Consider the following 14,439-nt stretch of genomic DNA (forward strand, 5'->3'; position numbering starts at 1 on the left):
ATAGGATTCAGTCAAAAGATAGGAGAGATTATGTGTTTATTATTGTCTCCATAAAAAAATGTTAGACTCAATGACACACTCAGAATTCAGTCCCATTTTCATCTTCCTCCTTCTCTTTGTTTCTTATCATCGTCACTACGGTACTGCAGAAGCTCAACCAGTAAAGCATCCATCGTGTCTTTACGGATCTCCAACAACAATATGGGATGTTCCGCCGCTTGGTGTAATTGTTGGAGCCGCCATTGCAACATTTCTCTTAATTTTCATCTTCTTGTTGTTCCTGCGCCACTACTTATATTCGGATTCATCAAAATGCGAAGCTGCCATTGGTATCAAGCCTCAACTTCTCAAAACTTTTCCAATCTTATTGTACTCTTCAGTCATCAAACATGTTAAGGAAGGTGATGAAGGTACTCTACCATGTGCTGTGTGTCTCTCTGACTTCAATGACAATGATAGCGTTCGTGTGTTACCTCGATGTGATCATTTCTTTCATCCTCCATGTATTGATGCTTGGCTTTCTACTCATGCCACTTGTCCTGTTTGTCGTAACAACCTCAACGGTGGCCGTGGAATTGAATCGGTGTAATAATAGTCTGGTGCAGTTAAAAACTCCGCATTCACGTGATCAAGATTAGAAGGTTTAATTTGGTTAAAACTGAAAATCACGTTGATAGCTTAAATGCGTGAAAATTCCAATTGCGGGGGATTCAAATTTGTATTTGTAATAATAAAAAATATAAAGCATTTTTTTCTTTGATTTTCTTTTATATAAACTCTTTGATGTTAGTACGTAGCTTTTTTGGTTTGGCTCAAAAGGAAGTCTTGATTTTTAAATGTGAATGTAAAACAACACACTTATGAAGATCTAAATCAAACAATGTGGGACTCAGCCTACCAGTTTCACAATTCTTCTTCTTCATCGACAACAAACTTTCGATAAACTCAACTCAACTCACATTTCCATTAACTCAACTCACCTTATATTATTAAGAAGAACAATAGTTATACATCTCTCTTTGCCATGGTTCTTAAACACGGTGGTGGACGACGGTTTCCATTTCTGGAGACATAATGACATAGTAAAAAAAAACTATTACTAACACCAAGCAAAAATAGATCAACATACAATAACAGTACACAATACAATGGATACCATAAAATAAATCTATGAGCATTTTTACTAATATTATACTACCTTCGGTCTCATTTATAAAAAAAAAATCTCTTTTTAAATACATTCAATAAATAATGTATCTGGACAGTAAGTTGTCCAAATAGATTATTTATTCAATGTATCTAAAAAGGAAATATTTTTTTATAAATGGGACCAGAGAGAGTATAATATAATAAATCTATGAGATTTTCTTTTTTGATATTATACAATATTTTATTTTTAATGAGATTTTTTTATACTTGTTTTGGATTATATTGTTTGATCTTTTAATTTGTTGGAGGCAATTCGAGGGGGTCAATGAGGGAGCACTTTACTTGGGACGCACCTTTGTGAGAGACACAACACATCTCCACCTAAAACCTTAAGGTGATAGGTGTGTGAGTTTCGTCACTTATAAAGTGTTCATTCTTTCCTTTTTTAACCAATGAAGAACTCTTCCTCACACTTGATTCTCAACACTCCCCCTCAAGTGTGAGTCTTATACAATGCTCCCCCTCATGTGGAAGCTCTCTCTTCGACATACACTTGTACTACCGTTGACACTCAACGGAACACCTTCTACCCACCACCTTCGGGAAGTGTTACGATACAAGTGAGTCGGTCCCTATCTCGAAACAAAGACTCTTTCGATACAAGTGAGTCGGTCCCTATCTCGAAACCAAAGGCTCTGATACCACTTTTGGAGGCAACTCTAGGGGGTCAATGAGGGAGCACTTTACTTGGGACGCACCTTTGTGAGAGACACACCACATCTTCACCTAAAACCTTAAGGTGATAGGTGTGTGGGTTCCCTCACTTATAAAGTGTTTATTCTTTCCTTTTTTAACCAATGTGGAATTTCTTCCTCACACTTGATTCTCAACACAATTAAATTCAGATAGTAGTTTCTTATATTCTGTTGACTCTAATGTCAACATCATAACGAAAAAGGCCATGAATATGTGTAGCAATAGTGGCGATACTAATGCTTATGGATGCTGAGGTGGTGGCGGAGGTAATGACAATGAGGGCAGTAATGGTGTTTCGATATGGAACTCCGGTATGAAGAAACAACAATAGCAAAAATGTTCGATAATTCTAAAAAGAGGTCCCAGTGTTGTTGAGCAAGATCGGTCCTGACTTTTTAGAGGCCTTTATAGATAAATAATAAATATTGAGCAAGTAATTTTGAATTCTTATTCTTCTTTAGAATTTTATTTTTCCCTTTTGTTTCAAAGAGAAATGAAGTCACTGGGTCAGACTAAATGGGAAGGGTGATGGTTGTGATTATCATCAGAGGTGGTGGCGGTGCGGTGGTTAGCGCACAGGAGACAAAGGTTTGACGATGAAGAGTTAAAAGGAGATAAATACGTAAAAATGTAAAAAAGAGATGTGAATTTTATATTGTCATCGTGCAACCAAATGAAATTAAAGTATTGAGTTAGAGAGTGTCACACAAAAACAGTTGATGAAGATTCACTCCACAAATAATAATGAATTATATTTAATCATAAGAATTTGATAATAAATGTGTCAAAAAAAAGAATTTGATGATAAATAATTATGATTGTATGATGAATTTTTAAATATTTAACTGTAAATAGTATTAAAATTATACAAAAAAATTAAAATAAAATTTAAAAAGAACGGATCTTCTTTTCAAATTTTTAAAAAAAATTGGCTTCTAATATAAAAAATTGCTATATTTAAACAAAAATAAAAACTAAAAAAAATAATTTTAAATTTTTTGATAAAGCCTCAAAACCTTAAGACATAATAGTAAGAGCCTCAAAATTTTATTAAAACTGATATATAAACCTAAGAAAAAGCTAAACTAATCTAAAAAATTTAAAAAAAATCTTATAAACTCTACTTTAAATTAGATTGATTCTAATCAAGTTGTTTGGAAAAATTTTAATTTTAATAATTTAATTTATTATCTTATGTTGACTTAATAAAAAACAATACTAATTCTTTTTAAGTTTAAATTTATTATTATAAAATAAAATATATTTTTTTAGGGACAGCTGAAACTTAGTATACATTTAGCAAATAGGGTATTTATTACTTATTATTTATTATAATTCTTTTAACTCTTCTCTCGATTTTGAGGCCCCAATTTTTTTAAGTCTTGGACGTGTTTGCTCTGGCCTAAGGCCAACACTGTTGTTAACCTTAAGACATATTTAAACTACTCTAATAATACATTAAAAAGAAATTTAAAAAGTTATTAATAATTCATAAAATAAAAAATAATTAATTTTAATTAAAAATGATAAAAAAAATCGGAGGTCGTGTTATTGTAGCATTACCACATCATTAATAAGGGCGTCACATCTATAAAAATGGAGGGGACCTTGGAAATTCCAGGGGTAGTAATGTTGAGGATAGTTTAAGCCTAATCTAAATAGGTCAACGTTGGTGGGGTCCATTGTAACACCCCATAATTTCAGTTTATTAATTTAATTTGGATTTAAATTAAATAATTGGAGTTTTAGTATTTTTATTTGGAATTATTTGGAAAATGATGAAATATTGGCATTGGGCCTAGGGTGGTGGTTAGCAGTAAGGGGGTGTTAACTAAGCAAGCCCATTATAATAGTTTATTTTATTTTTCATAAAATAAAGGAATTGGGAAAAGAGGAAGTGGAAGCACTAGTGACAGAGTCTGAGGAAAAGAAGAACACGTGAAAGTGAGAAGAGCCAAAGGGGGAGAAGAACTTCGAAGATTCGACTCTGAGGTAAGGGGGGATTCTTCGGGTTAGTAATCCTTATGCGATTGTAGGTAGTAGGATTGATTAGGATTGTTATCTAGTTCAATCGTACGTGTCGGGTTTGGGAATTATGTTAGGTTTTGATGAATTGTATGAATTACATGATTTTGTTAATACTCATGTTATATGTGTTAATACTTGTATAAAACTTGTCTGAAATATGTTATGATGTGCAAACTGATGGTATTTGTGTGCTATGTTCGTATGTACCTGAAATTGGGGATATGGGATAGGGTAAAAGCTGTCAAAATAGTGATTTTGGCTGTGCAGGTACGTAGGAACCGGTTCCCATGTGGGACGAACCGGTTCCCCCTTGTAAAAACAGAGAAATATGGATTCTGGGCAGCTGGGAACCGGTTCCCATGTAGGGACAACCCGGTTCCCCATAGTAAAAATCAGAGACGTGATTCTGGATGCAGCCAGGAACCGGTTCCCACGTAGGGACAACCCGGGTTCTGCAGCATTTTTCCTGAAAATGTTTTATCTTTGAAAACCCGTAACTTTTGATCCGTGTATCTGTTTTATGTGCCGTTTTGGGCGTTGCGAAGCTAATGAGATGCTTTATTTGATAAAGTGATGAAACGGGCAGTGGCCGACTTTATTTTAATTCGATTTGATTGTTGATGAATTGGAATATAGTATATGTATATGTGCTTATTTATATATGATTATTGATACATGTTTGGTATTGGTGATGGGATTATGATATTCATTGGGTGATGTTGGTTTATAACATGTCGTAAATGAATACATGTTTTGTGATTATGTTGTTGAGTTGTTTTATCAATTTATTACATGGTGTGTAATGATGATAGATGTAACGATGTATGATGATGGTGATGATTGATGATTGTGAATATTAATATGTTGTTAATATTAATATGTTGGTTATGGTGGCAATTAACATTACTATGATGTGTATGTTATTGTGATGATGTGGTGTATGTATGTGAATGATTGAATGATGCTTATACATGTACATACTTGTTGTGACGTTATTGGTAAGAGGTGATAAGCGATGTTAAGCATCGGAATGATGATGAGGTATGATGATGTAAGTATGTGTCATGTGTGCATTATTCATAAATCATTTGCATTGGAAGGCTAATTCCCATTGTGCGGAGATTAGCGGGAAGTCATCGTGTGCCCATGTGGGGTGTGAGCGATGAGGCAGTAGTCGTGTGCCCATGTGGGGTGTGAGCGACTATAGGGCAGTATCAAAGAGAGAAGTCCTGTGATATGATTCACGAATTTTGGTACCACATGCATAGTGTCAGTTGAATCATATGCATTGGTTATAACATGATTGGATGAGATCCAGTGTTATGCCTTGGTGTGTTTACATGATTGATGTATTAAGGTGATGTTGTTAATATAACTTGATCATTGATGAAATTGACGAGTTGTGGGCCGATGGCCAATATTGTTGAATTGATGCTTGTTTGTTGTAATAATTCCGATTATGTGTATGATTGAGTGGATGATAATTACTATGAGATTTTATTGCTTATGACTGCATAATGCTTATTAATTCGAATGAAACTCACCCTTACTTTGATGATTTCAGATTAAGGATGTAGCGGCTTCTTGATTGGGTACGGATAGCTCGTAGGCTAGTCCATAGTTCGTGTCGAGTCATGCTCTGATTGTAACACTGGGGAACGCTAGTTTAGAGACGAATTACTCTGTTGGCTTTGATGATTTATAATTGTATTGTAGTAACTTGCATGGATGATGAATATGCAATGTTATGAGTTATAATCCGCTGTGTTGAACATGAATTTTGTTTATATTAAATGGTTCCTCATGTGGCATGACAAATGACTATGGTATTTTATGTTAAAGAAATTGTGACATCCTTGTATTTCATGTTTACTCTGATTATTATTATTATATTTTCCGCGGGGGTTTAGAAGGGTGTTACATCCATCTATGTCATGGATCCTGTGTCCGTAAATATTATGAACTTGAATTGATTGGTTTGTATTGAGTGAAAAGCACGTAGAGTAAATTTCAATGTGGTAACAGCTAAAGTTGATTTCATACTTAAGGAAAAGCTTAAGTTGTGGATGATAAAACGGGTCTGGCCTGTCGGACATGCCTATTTTGTCAAAAAAATTATGGGCATGCTAAGGTTTTAGATCTTTACACTATAATATGTCTGCCCGCTCCGCCCTATTTTTTTGCAGGCACGGACATTATTATGAAATTTTACAAATTTTAGATTTAAAAGGTGCAATGTCTACGGGCCTGCCCCGCCAAACACTCTAAACAAAGCCGACCCCGTTGCTCCCTATTTTTTTGAGAGGCGGGCATGTCCGTTTTCTACCCCTAGTTGAAGCTACTCAAAGAACATCTGAAATCTTGAAATATAATGTCTTTGGAATTCCAGATCTACAGGTGAATGAATTTTTCAAGATTAATGAGTTTGATGCTTTAGTAGCAGAAAGCAGAAAGTGCAAGGGAGGATTGTTTGAAGTTAGTAGAGGATATAAATGTTGGCTCAAGCATAGCATGAAAAATTATGCAAGACAGGGAGAGTATTCTTAAACATTAGTCCATATACAAGTGGATCAGAAAGGGTGATGCAAACTCAAAGTTCTTCCACAAATAAATTAAGATCATATTTAAAAGGAACATTATAGTGGGTTTGGATATATCAATGGGGAGAATTGATCAGGTGAAGATATCAAGAGTGAAACAAGGAATCATTTTGAGAAGAGATTTCAAGAGAGGGAATATATATGGCCCAGCTTTATGGAGTGCATTATAGTGTTCTTTCAAGTGAAAATTCATCATTTCTAGAATATTAGGAAATCCAAGAGGTGGTACAGAATTGTAATGGTGACAAAATTTTTGGGTCAAATAGTTATAATCTTTGTGTTTTAAAGAATTGTTAGGACATAATTGAGGAGGAAGTGGTGGGGTGTGTGAATGAGTTCTATTGGAATAATAAACTTCCAAAGGAATTTTAAACTTCATTCATAGCATTGATTCCTAAGACAACTAATCATCAATGCTTAGAGGACTTCAGACCTATTTGCTTAGTGGGATCTATGTATAGAATCATATTTAAGATTTTGTACGGTAAAATTATGAGGGTTGTGGGGAAACTGATATCTATTCATCAATAAGATTTTATCCCTAATAGGCATATGATGGATGAAGTTATGGTTGTCAATGAACTAATGGATTTTGCTAGAAGAAAGAAGTATTGGCTTGGGAATCAGTATTTTTTGGATGTGTGGGTTAAGTGGAGTGAATTAACTGATGAGGCAATCTTATAATACAACAGACTAAAACTTATTCTTCTGGGAATTCAACCGTGCCAATTAGTTGAGGATGAGTTTGTTTTGGTGGAATCATGTAAATTAATTTTCTGCGAAAAAAGAGCTATGAAGTGCTGTTGGAATTGGATCAATAAGATACTGTTGTACCAGCGGGTGCGCAGCGGGTTCTGAATTATCTGAGGAAAACAAAATTTCTAAGTAAGGTGAAGATTTTTGCTTGGAGATTGTTGCTCAATACGTTTCCAAACAAATCAGAATTGGAAAGAAGAGGCATCATCAATGGGGTGAACAATTTGATTTTTCCTTTGTGTTTTAAAGAGGAAACAGATGATGTCCATATTTTCTTTAATAGATAGCAGTAAAGTGTGGAATAGATATGTATATGGTTGAGATGCTCATGGTGAGATAAGGTGCTGAAACCGTTTGAGAATTTGGAGCAGCTTAGGGCTTGTTTGGGTTCAAGTGTCTTAGGGAAGTTATGTTGATTTTTTTGGACTTGGGTGTGCTAGTTCCTCAGGTTAAGTAGGAGTGAAGTTCTCTTTTCAAGGGGCTTTGTAGACATTAAAGAGATATTGAATTTTGATAAGATTAGATCGTGGGAATGATTTTTTTGTCTTCTCTAAGAATTTCAAGGAGTTTCTTTAGGTTGATTGGTGTAGTTTTTGTTGGAAATTATTAATACTTAATAATATTTAATCACCATGGGTGTGTTCCAAAATGACAAGAAAATATCTATGTGAAGTTTTTATTTTGAATATGAAAATAGGCAACACTTCGTGAAGTGTTGCAATAGGCTGTTTGTAGTTTGAATCAGAAATAGGCAACACTTTGTGACGTGTTGCAGATTGAAAACATGCAACTCTTGGTAAATATTGCAATAGGCCAAGCATTGTAACTTTTGGAAAAAGAAATTGTTTCGCCAAGGGTCGCTACCTTATGAAACAATACTAAAGTGACCTATAAAAACCTCATTGTGGATTCAGAAATTAATAACAAAATTGTATATCTAACAAGCCTATCATATTCACTAAATTTCCAGACAATCTTCGCTACATCCGAGTTTTCGTCGGTCTTACGCAAACTCGATAAAAGGATGAATTATCCTGGGTATTCCCGTGTTCCGACTCTAAGACATATTGAGAGTGCTTGAAATACTTATAAGGAAAGTGATTCCGTTCACGATTCTAGCCTCGATTCCATTTGACTTGAATTGATTTTTCTAACAATCTTATAAGTATTCCAAATAATGACATTCGAGGTTTCCATTTCAAGCATTAGAAAAATGAGAGAGTACGTAAATCAAATCAAGAACAAATTTGTCATCATGGATTCGGGTATGTTTTCATTGTGTCTCTTAAATATTAGAGCACCGTACAAATCATAATATCAGATTCTGAATATGAAAATTTCAATGAATTGGTATCAAAACATTGATTAGCGATATTGTGATTTTTCGAAAATGATTAATCAATAGATTAATCTCATCATTTCATATATTAACATTTATGTTAATATGTATCATTATATTTGACATGTTTATCGTGCATATAAGTCTATAAAAATTGAATCAAAGTATCACATACGTGTTAGAGTATACTACCTTAAAATTGAATTGAACTATTACATATGATTCAGTTCAATATATTATGAGAAGCAGACGGTAATGGCCTGCATTTGAAAATATGCATTGATAATGGTCTACATGGTATTGATCTCTTTTTACATACTTTCATAGTTTATTTTATTACTGGAATCAACAATCATTGTCTTATGGATTGAATTTCCCTAAGTTATAATATTGATTACTGGATATGTGTATAGTTACAGTTTTGAAAAGTTTTACAACATAAACATTTAACGGATCGTATGTTGTCTTCTTTCGGTATATTGATCGCCATACATTGCGTTATATTAGTGGCATATAAATACTGCTTTTTATATGTATGTTGCTCTAATTAATAACTAGTAACAAACCCGTCCATACGCACGGGTTCTGGTCTGTTACGCGCATTTGTTTACTTAAAATATTTATTTTAAATAAAAGGTTAGAAAAAGAAAAAAAATATTAAGATAAATGATAAAAATTTCGCATATAAAATTATTTAGATCAATAATAAATTTTTTCCCGTAAACTATTTTTGGATCAAAAATATTTGATCATAAATATCATTTCTCGTATATAAAAATATTTAGATCAATAATAAATTTTTTCCGTATACAAATATTGTTTTTGTTTAGGTATCATTTACAAAAATATTTGGATCAATAGTAAATTTTTATATATAAAAATATTTAGATCAATAATAGATTTTTCCCTTATACTATTTTTGAATAAAAAATATTTGGATCATAAATACTATTTTTCGTATATAAAAATATATAGATCTATAATAAATTTTTTCCCGTATACAAATATTATATTTGTTTAGGTATCATTGGTTCACTAGTAAATTTTCGTATATAAATATATTTAGATCAATAATAAATTTTTTTCCCGTATACCACTTTTGAATCAAAAGTATTATGGTCATAAATACTATTTTTCGTATATAAAAATTTATAGATAAATAATAAATTTTTTTCCGTATGTAAATATTATTTTTGTTTAGGTTTCATTTACAAAATATTGGATCAATCGTAAATTTTTGTATATAAAAATATTTAGATCAATAATGGGATTTTTTCCCGTAAACAATTTTTGATCATAAATACCATTTTTGAATCAAAAATGTTTTGATCATCAATACCATTTTTCGTATATAAAAATATATAGATAAATAATAGATTTTTTCCCATATACAAATATTATTTTTATTTAGGTATTATTTACAAAAATATTTGGATCAATAGTAAATTTTCGTATATAAAAAAATTTATATCAATAATAAATTTTTTCCGTATACCATTTTTTAATAAAAAATATTTAGATCATAAATATCATTTTTCGTATATAAAAATATATAGATCAATAATAAAATTTTTCCCATATATAAATATTATTTTTATTTAAAAAAATCATAATCTATATTATTAAAAATATATTTAGAGACATGAAAATTTGTTATATTTATAAGACTGAAAACATATTTAATTATATAATTAAATGTTATTTAATATTAATTTGGTGAGATAAGAGATGAAAGGAATAAATGTTGAGTTTTTTTTGTTAGATAGAAGTGAAAGAAATAATAGTATAAAATGAAAGAAAGGTAACAAAAAGTACGTAGTAGAATTAAAAAAAAGAAGGATATTATAATTGAATCACATGACAACATCAATTGATCCAAACTTGACAACTAAAGGCATAATAAAACAAATTTGTAGTTGAAATAGAAAAAGTGACATTATTTGTTAGAAAAAGTAAATTTTAGACACAAATTGCTCTCAATTTGATGAGATGGCAGAATAAGAAAAAAGAGTATATGAAAGATTTTAAAACATCTATTTTTTTTATATTATAGGTTGAGTAATTACTTTATGAGACCAAAATGACATGATCTCAACTGATGATATGTAGTTTTCATTGTAAACAATACATTAATGTTTAAAGTTTAACGTTTAATTATTTAATACATAATTTTTTCTTTTTTAATGTGTACACTAAAAATACATGTTAGTAATATTTAAGTTGGATAATCTTTCATTCTTAACATAAATAATTTATCTATAAAATACAAAGGATGATAAACTCTTTCATATATTGAAATGTGGTAGTACGTGTTTTTTAATATATTTATGAAATAATCTTTATTATCTGTAATTGATTGTTGGCATTTGAAATGAGCCACCCATCTACTGCATTTATCTCATGCATCATGCTAAGAGTGGTCAAACCAATATAAAATCTAAAATAAACACTCATTTATTTGATCTTTTAAAATAAACATCTAAAATTCAACAAAAGGTAACTTCATTAGAAAACAATAGACTTAAAAAACACACAGGCTCCATAATAACAACAACATCCTACAAATATACAAAAGTAGATACAGCAGCAACGAAAACACGCTCGCACCAAGATCAGAACAAACATAATGTCGCCCGCACTATTCATACCAACTTGTTATCACACATACTGAAACAAAAAAAAAACGACTTCAAATCCAATTCGCAACTACGCCGAAAAACAGATACAACACTCCACTACCAATTACCGGATCCAAATATAAGTCATCCTCCAATTATGCACCCAGCAGCATAACTACCACTGATGAAATAATGAAAAAAGAAAGAAAACCACAAAACACTTTCCCCGGAATAATTTCTAATTTTTCGTCACGGTTATCGCAGATTGGCTAGAATTGCCTGCTGCTTTGATTCTTCTTATTGTTGTTGCTCCTGATCTACTTGCAAACACCTTTAAAAGCAAGACAGTTAGGGTGGTAGTATGCCTTATCATTGCATATTATTTGATGCAAGAACATATTTGGGCTTCTGGTGGTTTAGAGATTCATTCACAAACAAACTAACCTGTAGCAAAATTTTCATTCGCTTGAGTGGAGCAATAGTCGTTCATGATCTGCAAGCTATAAAATTTCTTGATTTGATTAGAATTCATCACAACACCAAAAAGTATTTTGGAATTATCAAAAATAAATAGTTTTCGATAAAATGGATTATTACAGGTCATTGTAATTTTGATTATTTCTCAGTTAGTTGAGAAATAATCAAAATAGGATTATATCTCACACTTCAGAACTGCAAATCTTATTATATCCCACACTGCTCACAATCTACGAATACTGAAGGCTCAAATTCAACTACCCATTCGACACAGCCCGACTCCAAAATTATTGAGATCCGGGCTGGTGCAAATCAGAATCGTCTTTCCCGTACCACTTAGTTTCTTCACAAATGGACCTGAAACAAATAAGACTTTGTTAGTATGCTAACAATCAAGGCTAAATGAGTTTCCACTGATGCTGCGAAGACAATTTCACCTAGAGGGTCAAAATTGTACCTCAAGGAGAACATCTTTTGATTCATCCATGACAATCTCATTAAAATTATTCCCAACTATTTTTGCATCACCATCATTCTGTCACAAAGTTGCAAACATGTTAGACATGAAACATTCAAGTAAATAGAGAAGAATAGTTAGTAGTAAAATCAAATAACTTACACTTTCAGGGATTGGACTTGACTTGAAAAAAAGGAATATTACACATGTAAAATTATATAGAAACAAAACAATCAAAACAATGGAATATTACACATTTGAATATATGCAAAAAGTTTGAAGCTTTATGACAGATATACCACTGCCAAATCGCACACCACCGTGAAATCGCCAAAAAGTCAGATCCATCGCCATCAAATTTTCGCTTGAAACTAAACCATAACCCACAAACAGATCTCCATCTTCTTCGCTTGAAATCGAATCGACATCCCAAAAGAAAATCTCCATAATTTTTGCTTGAAATCGAAACAACATTTTGTAAACAGGATTATAGATTTATCTCATATGATGATTCTTTGCTTTGAGATCTGTATCACTTGTCCAAAAGCAGAAAGAGAAAAAAGTGAAGAGGAAGAAGAAAGAAGCTGAACAAAATACAAAGTAAAAGAGGAAGAAGGAAAAAAGTAAGAAGAAGCATCATGAGAGGCTTCGGGAGAGATAAAAAAGGAAAAATATTTTGAAGAACAGAGAGCTTGGGGAGTTGAAGAACTTTTGTGTGAGAAACAAAAGTTGAAGAAGAAGAAAGCTGAAGGTCGAGTTGAAGAGTGAGAAATGCGAAGAGAGAGAAGTTGTTCTGATGAGAGAGAATGGACGTTGCGTGTGTGTATTGGCATAGGTTCTAAGGCAGAAAAGTTAGTTCTTGGGGAGGAAAATACTGGACATGTAAAATGTGTTTTCAGTTTAAAAATATGTACTTTTTCAGTTACATTTTGTTCCACATGAACTATGAAAGACAACAAATTTTATAAATTTGTTCACAAATGAAAGTAATTGTCATTGACTTGAAACTAAAAGTACATACTGGTTAGAAAAAGTAAATTTTGGACAAAAAATGCCCCTAAAATGATGAGGTGGAGGACAAAGATAAAAGGTTAAATTGGTGTTTTCCAGAGCCATTAATTTTCTTATATTATAGATGATATGAAACAAGCATCAAAACAATGACATAAAAAGTTTAACTTTGTCATTGCAAAGTTCACAAATCAAAGGGGAGACACAAAAGTTATGGGGAAAATTTTCAATATTATCAAAACAAGAATTCAAAGAGTTTGTCATCATCAAAAATGGAGAGATTGTGAAGAATATATCTTATATTTAGTTTTGATGAAGATAAAGATTATCAAAGAAGAAAAGGATCAAAAATGTCATGCACATCAATGATATAGTTGATCAAGAAGGTTGAACATAGAAGTTCAAGAGAAGATTTGAGAGAAGTGAACATAACTAAGGTACTCATTGCAATTCATACTCTTTATTTTAAATTGCTCATAATTGTATCTCTCACTTCATCTAAAAACCTTCTTCCATCATCATGCATGATTATCTAAAAACCTTCTTTATCTAATTCTTGTGATAAGTGTTTGTACACAAAATTGTGTAAGAATATTGTGATATTTCATCGTCTCTATGTTGATTACATCGTGATCATTAGAATTGAGATGAATTGAATCTTAGAAATAAAGAAGTTTCTAGCTTCCACATTCAAGATGAAAAAATCTTGAAATAGTGGACACTCTTTTCGATCAAAGTAATGCAAAAATAGCGGGGGTTATGAACTTAGTCAAATACACTTTGTTGAGAAAATTCTTGATAAGTTCGCAATGCACTATATGCGATATAGCACTTGCAAATAGTAAATGAGTAGATTTACTAGCAATCCAAATGGTGAGCATTGAAAGACCATCATAAGGATTTTTATTTTCTTTTAAAACCAAAATCTTGATATTCATTATGGTAGGTTCCTACCATATTAAAAGGATATACCAATATGAGTTAGATATCGAGTGCTGAAGATCATAAATTTACAACTGAGTGGATACTTAAACTAGTTGGAGGTGAGATTTCTTGGAAGAGTAAGAAACAAACATGCATCACTCTCTTGATCATGTAGCCATGTTGTGTAGATCTCGCTTCCATTGGTCAAAGAAATTAAATGGTTGAGGGACCTTCTGTCGGAAGTTCCATTGGCTAAATACATTGTTTCAAAGGTGTTAACACAATGTGCTAGTCAAGCCAATTTAGCTAGAGAATTCAGATAAG

At 31.9% G+C, this 14,439-nt stretch overlaps 1 protein-coding gene and 1 long non-coding RNA gene across 2 annotated transcripts; one reads left to right on the forward strand and one right to left on the reverse strand.

The window, feature by feature from the left end:
• Positions 1-70: 70 nt before the first annotated feature.
• Positions 71-589, forward strand: LOC131637216 (E3 ubiquitin-protein ligase ATL6-like). The gene has a single exon (XM_058907805.1). The coding sequence runs from the start codon at positions 71-73 to the stop codon at positions 587-589; it is 519 nt and encodes a 172-aa protein (XP_058763788.1).
• Positions 590-11,169: 10,580 nt separating this feature from the next.
• Positions 11,170-13,060, reverse strand: LOC131637219 (uncharacterized). Its single transcript, XR_009294290.1, has 5 exons — positions 12,343-13,060; positions 12,181-12,258; positions 11,844-12,080; positions 11,691-11,746; positions 11,170-11,577 (listed from the first exon to the last, which is right to left on the reverse strand). It is a non-coding gene; the product is annotated as an uncharacterized LOC131637219 (long non-coding RNA).
• Positions 13,061-14,439: the final 1,379 nt, after the last annotated feature.

This window comes from Vicia villosa, unplaced genomic scaffold (genome assembly GCF_029867415.1).
Source record: "Vicia villosa cultivar HV-30 ecotype Madison, WI unplaced genomic scaffold, Vvil1.0 ctg.001947F_1_1, whole genome shotgun sequence".
Taxonomy (NCBI): Eukaryota; Viridiplantae; Streptophyta; class Magnoliopsida; order Fabales; family Fabaceae; genus Vicia; species Vicia villosa.

Bases quoted from the DNA above. Each gene is read 5' to 3' on its own strand.
- LOC131637216 (XM_058907805.1), top strand. From the start codon at position 71: ATGACACACTCAGAATTCAGTCCCATTTTCATCTTCCTCCTTCTCTTT.